General features: G+C 44.1%; 1 protein-coding gene across 5 annotated transcripts in view; it reads right to left on the bottom strand.

The window, feature by feature from the left end:
• E2F3 (E2F transcription factor 3) overlaps window positions 1-25,570 on the bottom strand; it is a 693,003-nt gene that overhangs the window by 214,933 nt on the left and 452,500 nt on the right. For all 5 annotated transcript variants that reach the window (XM_081296306.1, XM_081296305.1, XM_081296309.1 and 2 more), the window contains one exon: window positions 20,083-20,249. In XM_081296306.1, the coding sequence (XP_081152432.1) occupies window positions 20,083-20,249 (167 nt within the window). The remainder of the gene's footprint in view (window positions 1-20,082; window positions 20,250-25,570) is intronic.

A 25,570-nucleotide genomic window follows, 5' to 3' on the forward strand; every position in this document is an offset into this window, starting at 1 on the left:
CAAATGCTTTCTCTGCATCAATCGAGATGATCATATGGTTCTTATCTTTAAGCCTATTGATGTGGTGAATCACATTTATTGATTTCCGTATGTTGAACCATCCTTGCATCCCAGGGATGAATCCTACTTGATCATGGTGCACAATTTTTTTGATGTGTTTTTGTATTCGATTCGCCAGAATTTTATTGAGGATTTTTGCATCTAGGTTCATTAGAGATATTGGTCTGTAGTTTTCTTTCTTTGAGGTGTCTTTGTCTGGTTTAGGAATCAGGGTGATGTTGGCCTCGTAGAATGAATTTGTAAGTTCTCCCTCTTTTTCTATTTCCTGAAATAGCTTGAAAAGTATTGGTATTAATTCTTCTTTAAAGGTTTTGTAAAACTCCGCTGTATACCCATCCGGTCCTGGGCTTTTCTTGGTTGGTAGTCTTTTGATGGCTTCTTCAATTTCATCCATTGATATTGGTCTGTTCAAATTGTGTGTATCCTCCTGACTCAGTCTGGGTAAATCATATGACTTAAGAAATTTATCGATGTCTTCCTTCTTCCTTCTTTTCGGGATAGGAATATTCACTCTGTGCGCTGTATATTGGATATATAGCTTCCTTTTGATTTTTTTTTCTTTTGGTACCATGGATTGAAACTCAGGGGTGCTTAACCACTAAGCCACATCTACAGCCCTTTTTTATATTTTATTTTGGGACAGGGTCTTGCCGAGTTGCTCAGGGCCTTGGTAAGTTGTTGAGAACTGACTTTGAAACTCACAATCCTCCTGACCAACTGGATTACAGGCATGTGCCACCTGGCCTTCCTTTTGATCTTTACAGGTGCTCACAAGAGTTTGCCTAGAGCCTCCGGTGAGATTTTGGACTTGAAGTTGCGGAAAGTGATAAAACTTTCAAAACTATGGGATCCTTGGAGATAAGATCAATACATTTTACATTGTGAGACGAACACGAGTTTTGAGGGGTCAAGTGGAGAATATTATGGTTTGGATATGAGGTATCCCCCAAAGCTCCTGTTAATGCATGAATGTTCAGAGATAAAATCATTGGATTATCAGAGTTGTGCCCAGTCACATCTTAAATGAGTGGAGGTAACGACATACAGCTGGGGTGTGGCTGGAGGAGTGAGTCACTGGAGGTGTGCCCTGGAAGGGTGCATCCTCCGGGTCACCCCCTCCTGGTTCTCTCTCTCGATATGAGGGGAGCAGCTTTCCTTGGCTGGGCCCTTCCTCCATGATGTGCCGACTCCTCTTGGGCCCACAGAAGTTGAGTCAGGCACCTCTGAACCCAAGAGCCCCCAAAAAACTTTTCTTCCTCTAAGTTGTTCTTGTTGGCTGTTTTGGTCACAGAGACAAAAATAAAGCTAAATAAAACAAAGACAAATAATGAATATTACAAAGTATATACAGAGCCTGAAAAGAAACCCTTTTCAGGGTAAACAAGATGCATGATCAACTAACAAGATAAATCACTCAAAGAGGGAAGGATACTATTCAAATACCATGCTAGTGCCTAATCTTCTTTTAAATTTCCTGTGCAAAATAGAAGACTTTCAAAATAAATAAAAATTGTTTCTTAAAAAGATTTTAAAAACCTAGGGCCTGGGGATGTGGCTCAAGCGGTATCGCGCTCGCCTGGCATGCGTGCGGCCTGGGTTCGATCCTCAGCACCACATACAAACAAAGATGTTGTGTCCACCGAAAACTAAGAAATAAATATTAAAAAATTCTCTCTCCTCTCAAAAAAAAAAAATTAAAAAACCTTATTCACTAGCCATTTTACTCTTGATATCCTTTTACCAATTATAAAGTCATAATCCAATTCATCTTTTTCACTGAACATTAAAATATGCAACATGAGAAATTCCCAAAGTCCATTTCCAAGCAGATATACCGTGTGTCATCACTTGGTAATAAAACTTTTAGCCTGTAACACTAAAAGAGCATGAGAACACCGTGGTTTTAAATACAGCTCAACTTCACAGAATCTGTATGCCTAACCTCTGTTTTCTGCTTATGTATTCATAGTACTTTGCATTGCTAAAAATAATCATACATTTCTGCAGTAAGAAAGAGCATAATACCAAACCCCACTTAGACTCCTGTGGATGTAATGAGGGAATCGGATTTTAAAATGGCAAGACCGTGACAGGAAGTGTCTACCTTCAATCATCACAGAAACAGCTAACGAGCTTTTCTGTACACCACAGCACCTCCTGAGAACTTTAAGGAAAAGGCCCACCACATGTGAAGCCCGTCAATGAAGGGTCTGAAGAGTCGCACTTGTAAGCATCTCAAGCTGACTTTGTCAACCCTGTCCAACGTGGAACCTTCGAAACCTTACAAGTGGACTGTCCCTCAGGATTCCCACTATGCGTAGCTGAGGGGCCACATCTGTGGCACATTACAGAACCAAAGAAGTTGCCATGCAGTTTTTAGTGTTATTTTCAAAAACACACAATTTTAATTTAGTATACCCAATATCATCTCAGTAATCTAAAATTTTAGATTCACTTTCATGACTTCAAGTCATGTATTTATCTTTTTTTCTTCAGTCAGCGAAATTTAATTAGATTAATTTTTAATTAGATATGTAAGGAAACAGAACACATGGATTTTTTAAAATCATAGAATGAAGAAACTGGACAGAAGCTAAGAGATCACATGGACCAGACTCCTGTCCATCATGCCTACGTTCAAACAAAAAAATTAAGATCTAAAGGGGTCAGCAGGGGACATAAAACTTGCCTAAGCCTCCAAGTTACAGAGTGCAAGAATCAGAGTTAGAAACCAGTGGTTCCAGATCTTCAGCACAGTGCTCTTGAAGACAATGTGCACCTTTTAATTACAGATTTAAGTAAATTGCACTGACATGTATTCTAATAAAGTATGTGGTTTAATTATTGTGTGGTTCCATCTGCCATGATACAGTCAACAAAATTCTATGTTCTGAATTATTTCCTTCTCTTGGAGGCTATATTCAATAACCCATTAGGAAAAAACTCACAACCAACCACAAACTCTTGTCCTTGTTGAAGAAAATACACTGGGTAATTTCTTGAAGGATATTTTCTAATTCTCCTCAAAAAGTCTATTTAACAGCAGCAACTCTTACACGTTTGCCAAGATTATGAAAGCCCAGTATATGTCGCCTAAGATAAACGATTGCATTATCCACTAAAAACGTGTGCAGAATGTTCACAAAAACATTATTTCAAATCATCAAAATTTGGAGATTACCCTAATACTCACCAGGAGAATGAGTAAACAAACCATGGTGTATTTCCACCACACAACACTTAACACCACCAAAATGAAAAATAAATTACAGAGACACACAACATGAACGACCCCTGTGGACTTTCTGTCACGCCGGAGAGGCTGACTCGGCTCAGCGCATGCCTCAGGACTCCACTGAGGAGGCACCTGCTAGGAATGGGCGAGAGGAGATCACACGCGGTCCTGGTCACGCTCTGAGTGTCCAGGGGCTGGTCACTATCAGGAGAGCATTTGTAAAGATTCACAGAGAATTGCGGTCACTGCACTTTGCTATATTTGTTTACCATACAGAAAAGACAAAAACAAACGGGAAGGGGACCCAGAGGCTGGCTGGTGTCAAGCATGAGCCCTGGATGAAGCTGGCAGTTTGGGTCCATTGCCATGAGGGAAGAAACAGACGGACTCATTTATTCTACCTCCAGGGGCAGATTTCAACCACAGGAAGTATTTCTTCCTTTGCACTACATAAAATACGTTTCTAATGAAAAGTAAATTTTATTAATACCTAATGACAAATGTGAGTTAAAAAAATCACCACTGTAGTTATAAGCAGTGATACATTTATACAATGGAATATTATTTAGCACTGAAAACAAATGGGCTATCAAAGGAACTTTAAATGGCATTATGAAGTGAAAGAAGCCAGTGTGAAAGGCTGCCACTGCTGGATCCTAACTGTATGACATTCCTGAAGAGGCTGACCTTGGAGACAGCAAGAGCAGATGGTGGGCAGGGCGGTGGAGAAAGCAGGGATGAACAGGTTGAGAGCGGGGCTTTCTAGGGTGGCCAGACTGGCCTCAGGATATTACAGTGGCAGATGCACACCACTGTGCACGTGTCAACAACCAGGAAGGTACCTGGCAAGGCAGAACCCACTGGAAACAATGGACCCCGAGTCGACTGTCAGACTCCACTCACATCCAACTCCCGGAATCCCAGCCCTTTAGAGCACAAAAAGTCAACCAAATCCTCTCAGGTATTTCTGGTTTTAGCTAAAGATTCTTCAGGTCACTAATTTACATGGGGAATGTTTATTCTTTCCATGCTCAGCAGAGTTTTTCAAATGTCTGACTGAAGATCTCCAGAACTTCTAGCACGTTTTTAGTTATACTAACCAGTACCTACTTTATAAAATGACTAAGTCAAAAGGACTATTTCTACACTAGGAACAATACCTGTTGCTTAAATATTACTTTGTATCCACACACCTTGCAGAAATATTGTCCTGATGTTGCTGAACACATTTAATTTATGCAATGACATGTAAATGAAAAATAATCATGTATGAAACATGTACTATGCATGTAGAACAGATACTTTCAGAAAGAAGTCCTATATATAGTGATGGGCTTGTAGGAAGAGGGATACACATGAAAAACACCAACTGGATGGTAAAACCAGGCACTGGAAACCTAAACTGAATGTGGGTAATTGCAGCAATGATGTCTACACTGCAGGATTCTCACATGGAGAAGATGGAGATTCTGTAATTGGTCAGTGGGTTTATAGTGAGTTGGCTTGGTGGGGATGAGTCCAAAATAAAAGCATACCTCTAATTTATCTTCCCAGCTAGCTCCAATTATAAACAAATAGATTTATCTTGAGGCAGACACAGGCATATAGTAGAAATATCTATATTAATGCATTGCTAAAAACTGCCTTCCTATTTTGGAGCCACAGTCCAAATATCTCACTTCTAAGCTGTAACTGATTGCAAGACACAGTCAATAATAGCTTTTGCGGGGAGAAACAAACAGAATCATCACTATATTAACATTATGTTAATTGTAGACAATAATCTGAGCCGGAGTGAAAATAAAGGAAAAGCTTTGAAAACAAAACATGAATCATTATCAAGGTTGTGTGCCCTCCCCCCGGCTAAGTGCCGTGGATCAAACCCAGGGCTCTGCCACCGAGCTGAGACCATGTTCTTCTGTGGCAGACCGCTGGCTGCCCACTAACGTCTTCAAGAGCACAAGTCCCATTTTCCAATTAGACCAGGAAGACCCAGGTGGATACTCAGTCCCCACATGGCCCTGAGACCAAGATAGGGCCAGGAGCACAAGAGGTCCCTCACTCCTGGGCACACCTGTTAGCAATGGCGTGCCTTTCCTCAGCCTGCGTCCCCTCTGCTGCCCTGGATACAAACCGGGTGGTAAGACAAAGAGCCACCTTTGACCCAGAGAAGGAGCACGCAGTGAAGGGAGCAGAGCCTGCTTTCTGTGAAGTTCACTGTTACATTATCCTCCGCCGCTCCTGCGGGCGAGGAGCACCTACCCAAAGCTGTGCTGCAGGGAGGGCTGCAGTCCAGTGAGCGATCCCTCTGCTTGCTCAGGGCCAGGGCCTGCCACACTGCCAACCTCTGACACAGGCTGACCCAATATGAGGCACGTCTGTCAAAGCAAGTGTCAGGGTGACCCTCTCACATCGATGGCCAGATGAGTTGGCACAAGAGCTCTGTGACACGTCTCCCCCCCCCCCTTTGGATTCCATGTCTCATCAAGAAAAACGAGTCTCCAGGGCTTTAGAAGGCTCTGAGTTAGAGACCAGATGGAAAATTTTACATCTACCTCGTTCAGCTCGATCCATTCAAAACAGAGGCTCACCTGTGAATGGACTGATCAAGATTTAGCAAATAACCCTGATCCAGATTCAGACATTCTACTTTGGGGAACACTATTCAATCCATGTACGTGGACAGATAACAAAATCATCATAAAGATATAAGAAAAGTGTTGGTCAGAAGATTGAGGGATATTAAAATCTGGGTTTACCTCCGAGATGGGGAGATGATGTACTGTGAATTCCAAATGACTCTTTGAATTCCTGAAACCAGACACCCACCCAAAAGGAACGATATTTACCAAGCCCATGTTACAAATTCTGTGCTTTGTAGATGTTAATTTCAAGATGGGATCTTTTTACTTTAGTAAAGCAGCGTCAATTCCAAATGGCTTTTCTCAGATTCACAGAGGATCAACTGACGACCCATATGCCCAGCGTTCCAGAGCACCAGGAAGATAATGGGTGCTAGGCCAGGTGCCCCACGCCTGTCAGCCACCCAGGAAGCCGAGGCAGGAGGATCACTAGTTCAAGGACAGCCTCAGCAACTTAGCAAGACCCTGTCTCAAAATAAAAATATTAAAAAAAGGGTCAGGGGTGTATCTCAGAAGTAAAGCATCCCTGGATTCAGTCCCCAGTAAGGGAAAAACGTGTGTTGTGTGTGTGTGTGTGTGTGTGTTTATAAAGATGATGGCGAAGCAAAGGGCAGAGTATCTATCAAAAAAGCAAATTGGAGGGGCTGGGGCTGGGGCTCAGTGGTAGAGCGCTCACCTCACATGTGCAAGGCCCTCAGTTTGATCTTGAGCACCACACAAAAATAAATAAAGTTATTAAAAAGTAAAAAAGCAAATTGGAAATTGAGACCAAGCACCTACAGGACACGCGACACAGTGAGTGGGGGACCCGAGTCATCCACCACAACAAGAGTAACAAGATAACATTTTGTGGCTTTGGAAAAAGACTCAGTAAAGGAAGGGAATGAAGCAATTAATTGCCCTGGGCAGTAATGCAGGTTATTTTCTTGTGTGGTACCCAGAGCTGCAAGTATCTAATGTAGTAAGCATTTTACTCTGTGAATCTATGTATTCTCTATGACGGTGAATCAATTAACAGTGTTCTTCTGCTGTCAATAACCCACTAATGACATGAGTTCTTCCTGGAAAGCTTTACTAGGGTGGAGTATCGTAGTGACCAGAGGCACCTTGACACAGAACACAAACATTAAGAAAATGGATTTAACCTCACTTAGGAATGGCCTGACCGAGAGGCAAGCCTTTTCCAGGCTTAAATGACATTCCCTGAAGTAGCAGGAATGGGGAGGCAAAGACCTCTGAAAGTCCTCTCCTCCTTCAACACAATGAGGACGTGTCAAAAACTGTCAGCATCAACTTCTTCAGGATGCTGGAAACAGACTCAAGGCTTGCAGCAATCCACAGAGTCTTCATTCAAGGAAAATCAAGTGGCGTTTGCACCTGCCCCACTCTCCCCTCCTACTACCTGGCTCCATGGAGCCTAGAAAGTCAAGAGGCTGCACACATGGTAGAACCAACGGCCTGCCAGCCAGTGGATGGGAACCAGGGGACTGGAGCTCTTTCAAAGTCTCATTCCCAGAAAATTGTCATTATCTGACCTGACTGGGAGTCCAGGACCACTCCACTTGCACAGCTTGCTGTTTAACATGACCTGGCACTCACCCAGCAAGAACAGCCTTTGGCCCAGGGGCATTTGTCAAAAACAATCAGTTGTAATTGTTTATCATCAGAGTTGTCTATGGCTGTGTGGGCCAAACAGCAAGCAAACCAAAAAGCTTAAAAGGAAAATGTGGAATGTGATATTCATAGGGGACCTTGGAAATAGCGACTCCTTCCCAGGGATCTTGCAGGTGCAGGTTTTACACGTGCTCAGTAAGGACCTGAAGAGGCGGTGAGCGCTCATCTTTGGATGAATCTGAGACTAACAGGGAGCGAAGGTGAAGGCGGAGCTGTGAGCTACCTGCCCTGGCCCTGCAGGCAAGCTCTCATGTGACACGGAGTACAACATATAAGAGGTTGTGAGGGGAATGGGAAAATAAACAAGGAGAGAAATGAATTACAGTAGATGGGGTAGAGAGAGAAGATGCGAGGGGAGGGGAGGGGGGATAGTAGGGGATAGGAAAGGTAGCAGAATACAACAATTACTAATAGGGCATTATGTAAAATTGTGGATGTGTAACCGACGTGATTCTGCAATCTGCATTTGGGGTAAAATTGGGGGTTCATAACCCACTTCAATCTAATGTATGAAATATGATATGTCAAGAGCTTTGTAATGTTGTGAACAACCAATAAAAAAAAAGAGGCAAAATAAAAGATGGAGTGTAACTAATGAAAAAAAAATGAGTTCAGAAAAGTCACTGAACAAACAAAAACAGCAGCAAACTCCAGGGAAGGGAGAGAATCTGGTTTCCAGAGCTACTACTTTATATTATTTCCAATGCCCAATTTCAATGCAAAAGAAAAAATCACAAAGCATGCAAACCAAACAAAAACAAAAAATGCTTCCAAACAACAAGAAATTATGGGCTGTTATGGTTTGGATGTGAAGTGTTCCCCAAAAGCTCATGCATGAGATAGTGAAAGGAGGTTTGGTGGAGAAATCATTGGGTTATGAGAATCAGTGAATCAACCCCATGGTGGGTTTAACTGAGTGGTAAGGGAAGGTGGGTAAGCTGTGGCTGGAGGGCCTAGGTCACGGGGGCTGTCTTTGGGGTATATATTTTGTACCTGGTGATGGGGGTCTCTCTGCTCTCTGATCATCATGTGAGCTGCTTCCCTCTGTCCCACTCTTCTGCCATGATGTTCAGCCTCACCTAGAACCCCAAGGGATGGAGCTGCCATTTCAGTGTCATGGTTTCAGACTATTGAGAACTCTGACATTGAGAGCCCCCAAGTCAACTTTTCCTCCTCTACCATTGTTCTGGTCTGGTCTTTCAGTCACAGCAGTGAAAAAGTTGACAAAAACATGACCCATACACAGGGAAAACCTTCAACAGAAACTGTCCCTGAGAAAGCCCCAAAATTACTAGGCAAAGTCTTCTGATCAGCATTTTAAATATGTTTAGAAACAAAAGAAAAACCTTTCTAAAACAGTAAAGGAAAGTAGGAGAATGGTTTCTCATAAAATAAAGAGAAACAAGAATGTGACAAACTGGAACAAAATAAGATGAAATTCTGGTGTAAAATACACAAAACACTGGGAAAAAAAAAAAAAAAAAACCACTCCACTGCTCAGCAGGAGATTTGAACAGGAAGATCAGGAGTACACTTAGAGGTGGGTCAACTGAAATTACCTGGCTTGATGAAGAAAAAGAAAAATAGCTAAATAGAAATTCACACCACCTTGGAAATGTGAGAGAGTTCAACAGAGTCGGGTCTGTCCAGGCAGCAGGCACACCTGGGTGCACACACTGGGAGTCCAGAAGGAACAATGGGCAGAAGGGATTCTGGAACAAATAATGGTCGAAACCCACCTCATTTGGAGAAAAGCATTCATCTACACACCCTAGAAGCTTTACAAACTCTGGTGAAGTGAATCAAAGAGACTCACGTCTCGATACGTCATGGTCAAATGGTTCCCTCCTGACAGAAGGGAGCACACCCAGCAGCAAGGGAGAAGCAGCTGACCCCAGAGTCGGAAGCTCGGTGAGACCACCAGTAGTCGATTTTTCTTTTGTGAAGTTTTGTTTGTTTTCCAAGGGACTGAATCCAGGAGTGCTCGGCCCCTGAGCCGAAATCTCAGTCCTTGTAAGTTTTTGAGACAAGGTTTCACTAAGCTGCCCAGGCTGGCCTTCAACTTGGAATCCTCCCACCACAGCCTCCCCGTCGCTGGACTACAGGTGCTCACTACCACACCCAGCTAACAGCTGACTCTTCAAAGGAAACCACAGAGGCCCCAAGCCATGTGGGGGGCATGAGGCCCTAGGCTCCATCCGCATCCCCCACCCCCCAAAAAAGCCAATTCACACAGCAACCACTTAAGAAAACAAAAAGCAAAAGAAACAACAAAGGGGAAAAAAAGATCATTAACCAAGAATTTTATATCCAGAGAAGCTCTCTCTCAAAAATGGAGAATGAACTCAGATATTTTCAGATCAACCAAAGCTGACAGAGAATGTTGCTGATACCTGCCATACAGGTAACACTAATGGAGACCTTCAGGTGGAACTGGAAGGCCGCTGGAAAGAGCCTCCAGGCCACAAGAAGAATGAAAAGCAGCAGCAAAGGCACCCGTGTAAGTAAATATGAAAGACAGCCGAGATGTGCTTTGTTCGTAACCACTGCTTGCATGTCATTTGGTTTAAAGACAAGTAAGTAGAGCACTAGTTCTAAGTCTAGATGTGCTGCTGCTCAAGAAATGAGAGCACAGAGAAGGGAAAGAGGAGGAGAGCACCTAGGAGCCAAGTCTTCCCTGCTAGTATAGGAAGCTGACATTACTCCAAGGAGAGGGCTATAAAGTAAGTGGTTATTGCAGGCAGGCCATGCAGCTCAGCCTGCTACCACAGGGAAGCACAGGCCGTGGGCTTGGCGCCCGGCACAGCCAACAAAAATGATGGTAAATGTCCCCGAGGCAACCATTAAAAAAAAAAATTCAGGAAACAATAAAGGCCCTAAAATGACAAAGAATATCCACTTATTACTAAAGCAGGGTGGTGCAGGCTTAACCTCATCCCATAGAAACACATGCTGAGGTCCCAGCGTACCGCAGACAGCGTCTGCAGGTACAATCAAGTTAGGAGGCCACTGTACGGAGCCAGGAGGCGCCCTGACCCTGTGACTGGGGCTGCGAAGAGCACCTGCCAGCAGGAGGTGGCCCTGGGAAGTCTGACAGACTGGGGTGCTTCCTCACAAGCCCAGGGACACTAAGGACTTCCAGCAGCCACCACAGGATAGGACAGGAGACAGAACAGATTCTCCCCGAGAGCCTCAAAGGGAACCAAAACCCCTTCCCCACCTTGACTTTGAACTTCCATCCTCAGAGCGCAGAGAGACTTAACTGCCACTTCTTTAAGCTCCCCCGTGGGTGGGACCGCAACAGCGGCTGAACTGGCACCAATGCAGTCCTGCAAGAACAGAGGAACAAGACCAGCGAGGGTCTGCCGAGCCGGGACATGGAGGGTGACAACACAGCAGCCTATCACCTGAAAGGCCAGTGCCTGAGTGTCAACTGATGGGAATGTGAGCTGATGCTCAATGTCACACCACAAATGAAAAAGGAGAGAAGGTCTGCTTTTAGGGTACATTTTCGGGCTGAAGAGGTAGTTCAATGGCAGAGCGCTTGCCTACCATGAGCAAGGCCCGGGTTCCACCCCCAGCACTAAACAAAAGCCCTCACAACCCATCCAGTCTCACCCAGAGTAGGCCATTAACCCATCCAGTCACACCCAGAGTTGGCCATTAACCCATCCAGTCTCACCCAGAGTCGGCCATTATGGCCACATATCAGAGGCAGACTTATCCACAACACATCTGCTGGGAAGCAAACAACGCATTATAGGTAGCAAACTTTCCACAGCAATATTTCAAAACAATAATACATGCCCCAAAAGGAAACAGAATAGATTTTTCCCCTTAAACTAATGAACAACTGGAAAACTTTCAACATTACTCTAAATAAATCAGTTTGATTTTCTCTGTTCAACACCCTGCATTCTGATTTTAAAATTTATAACCTACGTGATAGTTCTGTTCTAATACATGCAAATAAAGAAATTCTCAGCAGTAAAAATAACTAATATTTCCAATTTCAGATACAATCATTATTTACTATTAAGTGACAATAAATTTTTGGACTTAAGTTTTGAAAGCTGTTTTAACATTTTCAGGTGGATTACTTGTGTGGCTGGAAGGGAAGATGAGGGATGTTGTGGTTTAGATGTGAGGTTCTCCAGAAGCTCATGTGAGACAATGCAAGAATTTTCAGAGGCGAACTGATAAGAATATGATGGTATAACTTAGTTGGTGGACCAATCTGCTAATTAAATGGGCAGTTACTGCAGGCAGGTGGGGGTGGTGAAGGAGGTGGGTCACTGGGGGTGTGCCTTTGAAGTTTACATTTTGTCCCTGGTGAGTGCTGTGCTCTCTGCTTCCTGGTGCCACATCCCCAGCTGCCCTGCCCTCCCCACGATGTGCTGCCTCACTGGGGGCCCAGAGCAGTGGGCTCAGCCATCTATGCACTGAACCCCGGGACCATGAGCCCCAAATAAACTTTCTTTTCTCTATATTGTTCTTGTCAGATCTTTTGGTCACAGAGACAAAAAGGATGAGTAAAACGTGGGGAAAACAGAAACATCAGAGCTACAAACCACCACCAATCGAGTGGATAAGAAATAGAAGCGGCTGAAGAAATGAACTTTTCTTCCTGCAGACACGCACAACGTCCCTCCTCTCCTCTAGGACCCCCGACTTCATACCAACTTGCCTCTTCTACACCATGAACCACCTGAGAAGCCGATCACCGGCCTAGTATAAAATATGAAGATCTCATTTCGCTAAGTTTCATTTTACTAAGTGCCGAGTTAGCCAATGCCTGCCACAGCCTTCACAGGCCCTCAGAGCAAAGCGACCAAGGCAGAGCGCGTGGCGCCAAGGACCGAGCAGGAAGGAAGGAGCACGGGTTGCTTAGGTGGCACCACTCCCTGTGCCCAGGAAGACTTCACCAGAGCGTTCCTCAGTGGTCTCAGGTAACGGGCTTCCAGAAGAACGAGGGAGAAGAGCCCATAATGTGGAGCGCAGAGTGTGAACTACACTGATTTGACAGTGACGTGGAGGCCATCTTAGCTACTCTGGTTAAATCAAGGATTCCCGGAATAGCACAGGGAAATGCCTTTTAGTTGCAAATTACACCATATCCATCTCTAATGTCCTCCAGAATAAATGTAAATTCATACTGGACCACTAGAAGATGAAATGTGAATATCTGTATGTAATGATTCAAATAGGTCAATTTTCACGTTTCTCAAGTATGCTAGAATGAAAGCTATACACATACATACACATAAAAATAAGTGAAATACTATATATGTATATAAACATAGCTGTTAAAAAAATACCCGGTGTGGCATGGCTTCAGATAGCCGACTATGGCAACCATTTCCTCATAAAGGATTTGACTAAGCTCTTTTCACTCACCACCTGACACCCATTCTATTCCTAGGTTCTTCTTTTCCAGTCCAGAAAGTCATCATCTCTTCTGGGATTGAACATCTATGTGTCACTGCCTTTCAACAACAATATGTAGTAATTTAGGCCAAGGGCAAGAGAAAAATAATCGATGATATTAATCTTTAAGAAATCCAGAAAAAATATACCACACTGTGGACTAAAGCATTCTAGGATATCCAAAAATAGTTTGGACATTTGTATTCCCACAGTGGAATATAAATCCACGCACATATCCACATAATCTTTGTAATTTAGAAACTGATCAGAGAGTTGCAGAGGGACCCCAGGGGGAGGCCTCCCTATGTAAGAATTAATGGCCATAAAATAACTTGTAGGCAAGGCATTTTCCACTGTGGTCCCCGGGAACACAGAGGAACCCAGTGTTTTTGACAAAGCATTCATCCACATTCTCCTCAGAAGACACAATGAGGATGACAAGCACAAAGTAACAGCAGTAATGAAGAGCCATCGGCCCTGGGACCAAGTCCGTCTGTTAGTGAGCTCATTTCTCTTCTGGGTCCCTCAGTCAACAGGGATTCGGCCTTGTAATGACACACACACAGGCCAAGACAGAGACAGCTGCAAGCTATGGACCCAGATGAAGGAAATTTGGCTTCGTGGGCAGGGCTGGAATTAGGGGTGGAAGTCTGGACAGGGTGAAGTGATACCACAGGGACAAAGAGGCCGAGACTCCTGTATGGGCAGGGGCGTGAGCTCTTTGTTTTGGATTTTGGGTTTCTGGTGGAAGGGCCTCACTGAATCATTGCTGAGCCAAGAGCCAGATCCATCCAGGAAGCTGCAGCACTAGAATGTGGGGTGGAGCCTAAACCCTTGCAGGTGGGGATCAGGATGTCAATTTCACTTTTATGGGAAGCAGTCAAATCACTCAGCTGGCCAGGGGGGCCACTTCTTTAATCCACATCCCCTCCAGGGGGCATTCTCTGGACTTTGAAAACCAGGCTCCAGTAAAATGCTGTGAAGTGGACACACGTGCACCCACTTCCTGCATGTGGGGAGGCCCCAACTTTCAGAGACACTTTGGTTCCCACTTTCTGGGTCTCGCTGACCTCTTGATATTTATTCCTGAAAGCCAAGGTAAGGATGAAATGAACACGGATGACTATAAATAGCAAGGAAATGGGGGCAACAGTCGGTAGAGCCACAGCCTGAAAAGCCTCAAAAGCCCCGCAGGGAGAGGATGGCAGAAATAAAGAATGCCTCATTTTTATTTTCCTCGCTCAACATAAATCATCTGATAGCTCACCCTTTTATTCATCAAAAAATGGAAAATACTTTGAATTCAACAATAAAGAATCTATTTACATATTTTTCTATTGTTCTGGAAAGGATAAAACCTTTGGAAAACAAATTTGTAAAGAGCCTGTTTGGACTGTTGAGTTCAGTGTGGAAATTCTGTATTGCTTTGATGGAACATAAGCACAGCAGGCACTAGTTGGCTATTATTTTGAAACTAGGAGACACTTTTCAGAAGTCTGCCAAGCCAAAGGTATTATCAATGTTCATAAAATACCTTGCAACAAAAGTCCTGGACAGGTATCTACCATCTTTCAGCAGATACATTCATTTTGCTAAACATACAATTAGGTTAGAGCAAAAACTCAGTGAACTAGAAGCAAATACAAATATCCAGGGTAGCAGGAGGCTGGCGGGTAGAGTGAGTCAAAGATTCCAACCAAAACCAGATGGAATATTTAAAATATCACTACTTGTGGTTAACCTTTTGATGACACATAACATAAACATATTAAACCTAAGTCTTATACAGTGCCAAATATTTTGATTCAAGCTAAATAAAATATATAGCATAATATTAATGTAAATGTTAGAGCCGATATTTTCCAGCAAAATTTTATCAAGTAACATAACTTTTAACGTGAAGATAGGAATAGTCCTAACTAAACAAATACTTCATTTAGAGTAATTTTTTTAAAAAATATTTGTTTATTTATGTATCTTTACTTCACATTATTCTGTTTTTATGTGGTGCTGAGGATTGAACCCGGTGCCTTATGCATGCTAGGCAAGCACTCTACCACTAAGCCACTACCCCAGCCCCATTTAGAGCAATTTATTGGCCCTTCCTGAGGCAACTTGTAAATGATCACTAAAATTCTGATACCACTTTGACACAGGTCTCTTAAATCATTCATCATGTTACGGGGAGGACCAGAATAGCTTATGTAAAATTCAGATTCTTATTTTCCCTCCTGCTAAACAGCTTTAATACCTTTTCCTTACCAGCCAACCCAGAAAACTAAAACTTCTAATAATTTCCTTTCCTTGAGTATCCACTGCTGACTTCCCTAGTAAAGAATCTAAACAGCAGTTAACAATGAGGAGGAGGAAGGGAAGGAGACTTGTAGTCAAAGGACAGCTAACAGGCAAGACCAGAGCTGACCGCATTCAGTGTGCACGGATTGGGTATTAGCCCACAAAGCAAATGCACCTCCTTAAAGGTGGTACCAGCCGGGTGGAGCCCAGGGCAATAGGGAGTCATGGTGCACCCTGATACAGAGAGAGGCCTATGGTGGGAAGGTTCAGGAAGGTTCCTGGAACATGAAGGGTAGTGGTAGAAAGCACAGTGGGGCTGAGGAGACCAATACCAGTTCCCAGTCCACTGGCATCTGGGTCACCCAGTTAGCTGGCGTTTCCAGGACTTAGCTTGTCATCAGTAACATGGAGGTGGAAACACCTGCAGAGCTCCCTTGTTGTGGGAGAGCGAGCACATGGGGAAAGCAAGCGCATGGCTTCCTGGGAATGCTACGCATGGGGTAAAGTGTGCTGACTTTATTACTGTTGCTCCTTGTTCAGTTTTGAAAATAAGTGACCAGAAACTCCCAGGGTCTTGCTGGCAGCAGCCACCACACTACCATCACAGGTCTCACCACACCTGGGCTCACTTGTTACTCTGACTGAATTAACACCATGGCTGGGGGCTGCCTGCTACCAGGAGAGCAGGGCTAAGCTATGCAGTTAAAGAGGGATCAAATGCACAAGATGCTCGACCTTCTCTAGAGCCAGAGTCCCCCGAAGGGCCACACACAGGGATTACTGCATGAGGGGAACTGATGGGAAAGCAAATTCAGGGAGAAACTGCCTATTTGACACCAGCATGGCAATATATTAGTCAACAAGTGTAAGTATAGCTGATGAACACCCTACTACTAACTGTCATCACATGGAACAGTGAAGAGATTAAGGGCAAATCTTACAAGTATGAAATGGCTAAAAATATGTACATGGAGGTCTATGTACGTGAGAGAGAAAAATATACATACACATACACACTAGAGTGTTGTTTCTAGGCTACACAGGAGGCATCACAAGGTACTAAAAGAATAATAATAATAAAGGGATGTAATGAAATAGTATTTAAGGCCCCGAGTGTACGCTAAAGAGCTTATCTTTAGCCAATAGGCGAGGGAGAGGCCCTAGACTTTAGGATAAGGTCAAATATTTTTTTATTTAGTCTTTTTAGATATATATGATAGTAAAATACTTTTGATCTACTGTTTTATCTACAGTTTCTAGTACCAAATGCAAATTCAGTCCAGTATCACACAGGCTTGTGGCTGTTCCTTGGGTTTGCTGGTGTTGCCAGCATATTTATGTCTGACACACTGTAACCTATGTCACCATTACGATGAATCCTGTGTATCTTTAAGGCAATGAGGAGGTAGAAATGAGGACTGTGAAGGCTCCAGAAGCTACTTTACTCTCGGCTGCCTGCAGTGGCGGGGAGCTCTGCCTTTTACTCAGCAGGCATGTCTGCAACAGCTCCTGAACAGAGTGCAAACGCAATGCCAGACGCTGGACGAGGCCTTCAAAGCACATCCTGAGGGTGGAGTAGCCATCTTCTATTCCTACAGAGATTTAGTAAAACAAATCCTCAACCCATGTTTTTCCACACTATTCTTTTAACATAACACAATAGAAAAGTCGGAATTTTCCTTTAAATAATTTCACTTTAAACTGTGTGTGTGTGTGTGTGTGTGTGTGTGTGTGTATGCTTTAAAAAAAAAAAAAACAACCTTGCGAGTCAGGGACGTGCAGTGAACAGAAGGGCGGAGGCGGCCGGGCCAGCCACGTGCTCTGCGATCCCAGTGTGCTGGCGAAGCTTCTTCCAGGAGCACAAGGAGCACGGTCCCAGCAACGAACCTCAGGAAAGCCTCACTCTGAGGGTCTGAGCGCATCAGGTCAACACCGCCTCGCTCAGCTCACCCTGCTCCGTTTTCCGTTTTCATCCTCTGCCACCCCCTCCCCACTCCGTAGTGGGGACTCTCAGCCTCTTTAGAGAAGTCAGGTGATTCTGGAGACTGGCTGTCCTAGCGTGCAAGATGAAGGACGGTGTACGGCCTCTCCGGGAGCCTCGCAGCCTCCCCAGTTCCCTTCTCTGTTAGACAGGATACACTTGGGGACTGCTGTCACCAGGAGGAGGAGGAGGAGGGGGAGGGTGTGCAAAGCTCCTGGGTGCAGAGGGCCCAGCTCCTCCCAGCGCACCTCTGGGTGCCGGCTTCCCCCAGGTGGCACACTGGCGGGCCCACCCCTGCCTGTGAAGCACACAGGAATCCGCGGCTTGCTCAGGGGAAGCCTCTCACCCTCCGTCACCTTCTGCTGCCTGTCAAGGTCAGAAACTTGAGGGGTCAAAGCTGCTGACTGGGCTGGGGGCCCCGAGGACCTTCGGAAGGAGCTTCCTCCTTCATTCACTCCTTTACACTCATTTCTCTAGAACTAGTGGCAGGGCAGACGCAGGGATGACAGGACCACGTATGTCCTCACTTCAAGACAGCGACATTGTGAGAGGGAAGGCCAACACCACACCCAATCCAAGGCAAGGACTTGGAAACCATCGCGTGACTGTCGACTTGTTCCCAGACTCTCGGAGCTCTATGAACTCAACGCGGTGTTTTCCAGGTGAAGGATAAAGTCATGCTTAGCACCTCGGGCTCATTCTGAGCAGCTCTCCTGGAGCATCTGTGGGAGGCCAGCGACGGTCACTCCTGTAGGTGGTGAGCAGGAGGACTGGATCTGGACGCAGCAGGGCTGCTGTAGTCTTGCCATCAATTAAAATGCTGAGTTTATTCCAAGAAGTACTTGAAGTCACCTCAGAGCCAGAACGTGATTTTTCCCCCTTGTGTTTACAGTTGAACTTCTCCAACTTTAGCTTGCACCGTCCCTGAATCCATAATCGTATTTTCTTCTTCTCTCACCATGCCATCAAAAACCGCACACTGGAGGGGCCCAGCTCCCTTCCTACCAACTGCGTACCCAGCACGCTGCTGGGTCTTCAACGATGCATGCTCCACATTTACTGCAAACATGGCAAGACTGCCACAGCTTTTAGCATATTTCATTTTTACACAGAATCACTTGCTTTTTCAAGTGTTGAGTCAAAGTGTTAAGTGGAAGTTGACGTGTCTGTGAATTAGTTTTAAAAGCAAATCATAATCATCCCACAGGCTGTGAGGGACCAAACTTACCATAAAATTCCTATACCCTTTTCTAGAAAGACCTAGCTGGGAAAATGTAAACCCAATTGAAATTGCTATATTTCTTCATTATATATTTACAATTAACAATCATCTTGTTATTAACACTGTTCTCAGAATTTCTAAATTACATTGTGGATACTAAGGTGGCTATTTAACAAAAACCTCACAAATGTAGAACGAAAATCAAATCAACATGAATAACTTTTAAATATTCAAATACGTATTTGCAATTTATGCATTAACTTTCAGCAATTTTGGTTGATTTGTTATTTTTCTGCACAAACATACAGCAAAGGTCACACCTGATTAAAAATAAGAGACTTCCTTCCCCACCTCATAAGACGTTCTGAGAGCTCCCGGACTGAGGTCCAATGTCATGAACCTATGGCAATTGCCTCTCCAATAACGCCCTGCATCCCAGCATGCACACTTCTTTGCCAGGCTGGGCACTGCACGCAGGCCACTGCACAGGCCAGACTATGCTCCACCTCTCAGGTGAGGGAGCTACATCTGCGGACCTTTTAGTTTTTTGAGACAGGGTTTGGCTAAATTGTCCAGGCTGGCTTTGAAATTGCAACCCACCTGCTTCAGCTTCCAGAGTAACTGGGATCATAGGCCTGCACCACCACACTCAGCTCATTTCATTTACATGGTTGTTCCCCTGTCCACACTCTTTCCTCAGATATTATCATTATTGTTAGTAGTAGTAGTAGTACCACCAACACCATAAGGGATTAAACCCAGAGGTACCTTACCCCTGAGCTGTATCACCAACCCTTTCTATTTTTTGAATTTTGAGTCAGGGTCTCATTAAGTTGCTTAGGACCTCCCAAAATTGCTGAGGCTGGCCTTGAATTTGTGATCCTCCTGACTTCCAAGTTGCTGGGATTACAGGCGTGTGGGCTCAGTTTACTATGGCATTTGTCATCTGTAACAGTTCCTATTTTTTTCTAGTTTGACAACTAGCTATGTAAGGTGAGCGTCCTGGTCTGTGGATATAAAGATGAAACCAGGGGCCCGAGGGAGGCCTTCTTCTCTGCTCTCAGTGATCACGGATGGATCGAGTGGAAGGGCATCACTCTGTGTTTTGATTCGTCTTTGTCCCTGGACAAAGGGATAAACTCAATACACCCCTAAACATAGGGTGCAGTATTCTTATTAACATGGCTGAAGGCGTTTGGATGACATCATATTGGCTGTTGATTGCAAAATTAATACAACGTATTACCAGTTCTGAAGTAGGCAGGGAGGGGTGGAGGGGACCTTGGGTGTGGGGAACTGAAGAACTGCAAGGAGCCGACAAGCATCCAGGAGAAGGGGTCCAGTATTGAAAAATGTAAGGAGCATTCATTGATGATGAGGAACCAGCAGCAAACCGCGTGGACTGACACAAGGGGATCTGAAAGACTCAATTCGCTGCTGTGAGGTGCCACCACCAAGGTGAAATGGCTTCCAGCGAAGCTGAGGAGACCATCCCAGGCAGCCTCAGGTTGGGCAGGCAATGGTGTCACCAGGTCACTGTCCTTACCTCCAGATGCTCTAGGATATAGGGGGGGTTCGTCATGCCGAGCCTCAGCATCGCTCCCTCGGGAATGACTTCAACCAGGCGCCACAGGAGCGAGGGGAGGTCGGTGCCAATATCCCTGCCGTAGGCCCCCGTGTCTTCACTGGTCAACCAGATCTCACAGACACCCTCTGCGAATCAAAGGAGATAACGAACAGATCTGTTCAGAGCTGCCACATCGTACAGCTGCTCACCCTCCTGATGCAGCCTCCGACACCATGATGCAGGCAGTCTGGGCACTCAGTTGCAGGTACAGCAGCCATCCCTTAGTGGCAGGGGTTATTAAGTTGGGTTTATGAACACCCCCGAGTTACCAATGTTGTAAATTGTCAGTGTGTCCTAGGAAGTGATTAACGCGCACAGCCAATCGGTTCAACTGAGCTCCCTCCCCAACACTCTGGTCGGGGCTAGGGCTTCAGGCCCACCTCAGAGAATACCCAGCTTATTGAACACCGTGAGCCTTGGAACTGAAACCGTCCCTGGAGAGAACAGGTACTGTCAGCAGTCAGCCTGTCACCAACCCAAGGAAAAACGTCAAGCGTAGCTAAGGATTAACTGTCAAATTACTAATTCCAAGGAACTACTTCCCTGTGGTAGTTTATTCTAATCTTTCTTCTCTATTCAGGTGAAAATACTGTTCATTTTATTGCTGTGTCCAAAAATGTTGGTTGCAGCATAAACGGTGTTTGTGTTGGAAGGCCATTCCCAGACTTTGTGCTCCCTATTTCCCACGAGTCAGACTTAAAGAAAGTGCATTTATATATATTTTTTTTAATAAAGAATCCTCTCATCAAATATTACAGCTTGCAAAAACATCCTTCCAAAAATCAAGAGGAAATCCTTTGGATCACCTAATGCCATTTCAAATAAATAAAACAGTGAAGGAGAGCCACCCAGGGTTTCCTGTGCACACACAGAACATGTCTGAACCCATACTCAATTAAAGGATCAGCCTACTGCAGAAGGCCAAGTGACTCGCAGGCTAACACAGAGGAACCAGCCTGTGAAAATGCTCATGCTCCAGTGACTTCCTGCCTCTGAAGAACCTCAACACACAGGCAGGCGCACGAGCTAGGATGTCAGCCCAAACCAAAGTAGAAGTTTCTAGAAAGTGTCTTGACATTATCATTTTAAATTGACTTTAGTTGACAGAAGAGTTTCAAAACTACATTTAAATTTTCCAAGCCAAGAAAGACAACAAATACAACATATGGCATTTACAGGAACATGGATAAAATTTACAGTATAAAAAGGCAAAAAAAAAAAAAAAAAAAAAAAGATTTTTCCACAGCTTGGAGTTAGGATTTCTAATCACTATTCTTTGCTTTAGAGAAAGGGACAAATTCACTTTATTTAAAAAAAAAAATCTAATCTTCTAAAGCTCATATCCCCCCCCCCCCCCCCCCCCCGTGCTGGGATTGAACTCAGGACCTTGCACATGCTGGGCACACACTCTATCACTAAGCTACACCCCAGCTTTTCCCTAGCTTTCTGAGACATACACAGCCCCACCCACACCCACACAACATGGAAAATACCAAGATAGAAATACAATTTTAGTTTTCCAAATTAAAGTATCACTGTTTAGCAATGAGAACAGAAGATCTCAAAAGAGGGCTCCAGTTTAAAAAAAAAAAAAAAAAGAGAGATGTTTTTAGTATAAAATCCTAACCAGGCCTCGTGGCACGTTATGATCCCAGCTACTCTGTAGACTCTGACAAGAGAAGTCCAAGTTCAAGGTCAGCCTGGGAAAATTAGGTGAACCCCATCTCAAAAAAAGGGATGGGGATGTACTCAGTGATACAGCACCCCTGGATTCAAATCCTAAGATCCCCTCCCCCCACAAAAAAACAAATAAAATAACAGTTGTGTTGTGAATATAAAGGTTTTCTTTAATTTAAATATATAAGCTCCAGAAATAATCAATCTTTGCCTAGTTTTAATCATTTCATAAGAAGAGTATGGCATATCACTGGCTACCAAGAAAGAGGCTGGCATGTCTACTGGCTATCTTTGTAAGTCTTAAAATTTTTATAAACATGCTCTGTACACGAAATAAATATTTTTCTATTTAAAAATGAACTGCAATTAATGGTGTCATTTTAAATTCTTAATATTATATATGCCATAAGACTCTGGACTCATGCAACCTTTTAAAAAAATACTTTATCATAAAATCCACTCCAGGAAGAGAAATGGTGAGCAACAACACAAACAGATCTCAAACATTCTCAAAGAGGTTATGAAAACAGGACATTATCCATGATTTTCCAGTTACTGGCATTTGAGCAACACAATATGAATATTTTTAAATGAACAGAATAATTTTAATTTATAATTTTTCCATCCAAATGGTTCCATGTTATGCCTCCTGTGGAGAGCGAGATTCTGGAGCAGTGCCTTGCTGCTGGAGAGGGATACAGAGGGAAAGTCACCGTGAACAGCATGGAAACAGCAGCCATGCAGAAAACCAGTCAGCTCTGGGAATGGCAGGGGTGGGACCCACGGCCCCCTGGTGGGCTGAGACTTCAAATCAGATCACCTAAGGGGGAAGAACTGTTAACAGGAAATCAGCAACCACAGGAACAACAGTCTTTACCGCTCTCATCAAGGCTGCTGAAGTACCCCATGTAACAAGGACCCGGTGGAGAACAAAGAGCCGAGAGCCTGTGCAAGTGGGAAGCCCTGCCCATTCAATCCAAAACAGTGTGCCAGCAGGTCCTGCTGCTAATCAACCCGAGGAAGCCCAGGTTGCAAGCATCAGTTCTAATGAGATTCGATTCTTCCAATCGTTGGGTCACAGAAGGCATTTCCCACTAAGGTAAAGCTAAGTGTGGAATCCCCAGGCCCGACATCCTTTTTTCTTGGGAAGTCCCGTGATTACTCATCTGGCAAGCAGTTCCTGTCAGGCCAGGCTTGCATATGATATCACTGGGGAAGCTGCAGGCTGCAGCAGTCAGTAATGGGCACACACTGGGACACACTCATGCTTGAATCTGCACACTTCATTAGCCATACTTATGGACAGAAGCACTCGCCTCAACAGCTTCGTTCCTGAAGGACTTCAGTGAGCAGCTATATTCCTTTGCACATTCATTTCTTTGTACGTCCATCAAAAATTTATTAGGCCCTTACCTACTATGTGCCCTGCAGCTCTTCCAGCTCATGCAAACTAAATGTGCCACTAAACTTCTGCTATCTAAGGTTGGCTATCATCCAGGAGCTAGAAAGGGGACTGACAGTCATACAGGGGACCTTGTGTGCAGCCCTAGTGGTGGTGGGGTTGGAAGCGGGTGGCCTTGGAGAAGGACTTAGATGTGAGCCAGCTGGGCTGCCCTCAAGTGGATCTGATGTCAGTCCCAAGGAGAGGGCCCCACCCTGCACTGTAACTTTGCCTTTGATTAATCCGGGTCAAAAAAAAAAAAATGAACACATGAAATTGAAAAAGAAACACAAGAAAAACTAAGATAAGCAAAGTGAAAGTCCAACTAAGAAATAAATACATGCAGCCAAAGAAGTGCGGGCGGGCAAGTGGGAGACAGAAATTAGCTTTCCATTCAAAGAAGATGTATCACTTTCTGAAAATTGTCGATCTCTCCAGTTTGGTTCATTTTCCCCAAATCGTCCAGTCTACCTGACTTTTCTAATGTCCATGAGGTTCATCAGATCATCCATCATTTTTAATCCCATCCACGAGGCGTTAATTTTGGTAAGAAGCAAATACGAGGAAGGTAAGAAATGCATGGTGCAGGAGGAACCCTTTGCAAAGTTGAGTTACCAGGCTCTACTCTCCTCTTGCACAGGCAACTGCAGATCAGCCAGCAGTGCAGACAAGGATACTTTTCCCTGAATAGAGAGCAACCTCAACAGCTAGCTAGATTCCAAACTATGCTCCATAGTAATTTGATACGGCAGAAAATGGAAAAAAACAGAAAACATAAAAGGTTAAAATAATAAAAGATAATATTCGATAAAACTGTCTCACAATAACAAAAAAAGAAAATCAAACTTTGCCAAAACTCAATTTTAAAAGCTTATGACTGACTGCAACTTTTCCTGTGTATGCGCTTCACTGTAATAAATTAAAATACAGGTAAAGACTGGTTTCAACTGTTAGAAACAGGATGCTTCTCTGGCAGCTCTTGCTTTATGGCTGGGGAAAGCTTCCACCATAAATTGTTTAATTATTCCACAACGAGTTTCTGAAAGTAAGGGTTGCAAAAACATAAAAGCAGCAAGCCACGAGAGCGCGGTACTTAAAGGACACTAGATGGCAAGACGACCTGCGTTAATCAAACATCCTCAGAAACCTTCTTCCTTTCTCCAGCTCACTCTTGCCCTCTGCCTCCGACTCCTGTTCTCCATTCCCACCTTTAGCTTGTCCATTCCTCCTCTCAATCCCATCCACGATTCCTTCCCAGTTCCTCCAGTCTTCATTCCCCCAATAAGGAATACAAATCAGACTTTATGGGCTTTTTCTTTTTAAAAATTTACAGATTCCAGAAATAAATATGACCCTCTATTTGAAAGGTCTGAAATTTTCTTCAAGAGAAACTTCTATGTCTCACACACACACACACACACACACACACACACACACACTCAGGTGCCTCTTCAGCCTACTTATTTAATACCAAGTTAGATAATATAATCCTTTTTGTCCCTTTTAATACTAGTGGACACTCAAAATTTCCATGCTGTTCTGTAGGTAAAAAAGGACTTAGATAACCTTCTTAGGCCCAGTTGTAAATCTTGAGCCACATCCCCTTGGCCCATGCCCTTGTAAAATGAGGGACACAGGCAAGTGCAGGGAAAATGGGCACAAAATTGTGCAGCTCCACCTGGCCCCACCTCCAGCCCAACTCCTGATACAGCCCTTCTGTAAATATTGGACCCAGCCCAAGGTGGGGCTGCTTACTCGCCACACAGCTCTAATTCTCCCTTGAATGTGCATCAGCCTTTCTAAATAAACCTCCATCTATGCCTTAAAAACATTATTAATGACATCATAATAGAACCAAACTATGCTGTTATATAATTGATAAATCTGACAGTAACCTATCTCACAGGCCCCCATACAAGATAATTGTGAACTAGCAAACTCCCCGATTATGTGTTTATAGTACCTTTACAAACTTTCTTAAAAAGTCTTACTGACATCAGTGTTTTCTCCTCCCTCCCTCCCTCCCTCCCTCCCTTCCTTCCAGGGTTCTGGAGATTGAAGCCAGGGTCTCCTGCATTCTAGGTTAAGAGCTCTCCCACTGAGCTCCATGCCCCGTAATTCTTTTCATTTTGAATAATGTGAAACACAGAAAAGTTTCAGTAGAGCCATGAACACCTGCACCTCCGTCACCAGCCTCTTCAGTAAGGTTCTGCCGTGCTGTGGGCCCCCTCTCCATACCCACATATGCAGGTACCTTTTTTCTGAACCATTTGAGAACAGATGTGGACA

This window comes from Spermophilus citellus, assembly GCF_964194105.1.
Source record: "Spermophilus citellus genome assembly, chromosome: 5".
Classification (NCBI taxonomy): domain Eukaryota; kingdom Metazoa; phylum Chordata; class Mammalia; order Rodentia; family Sciuridae; genus Spermophilus; species Spermophilus citellus.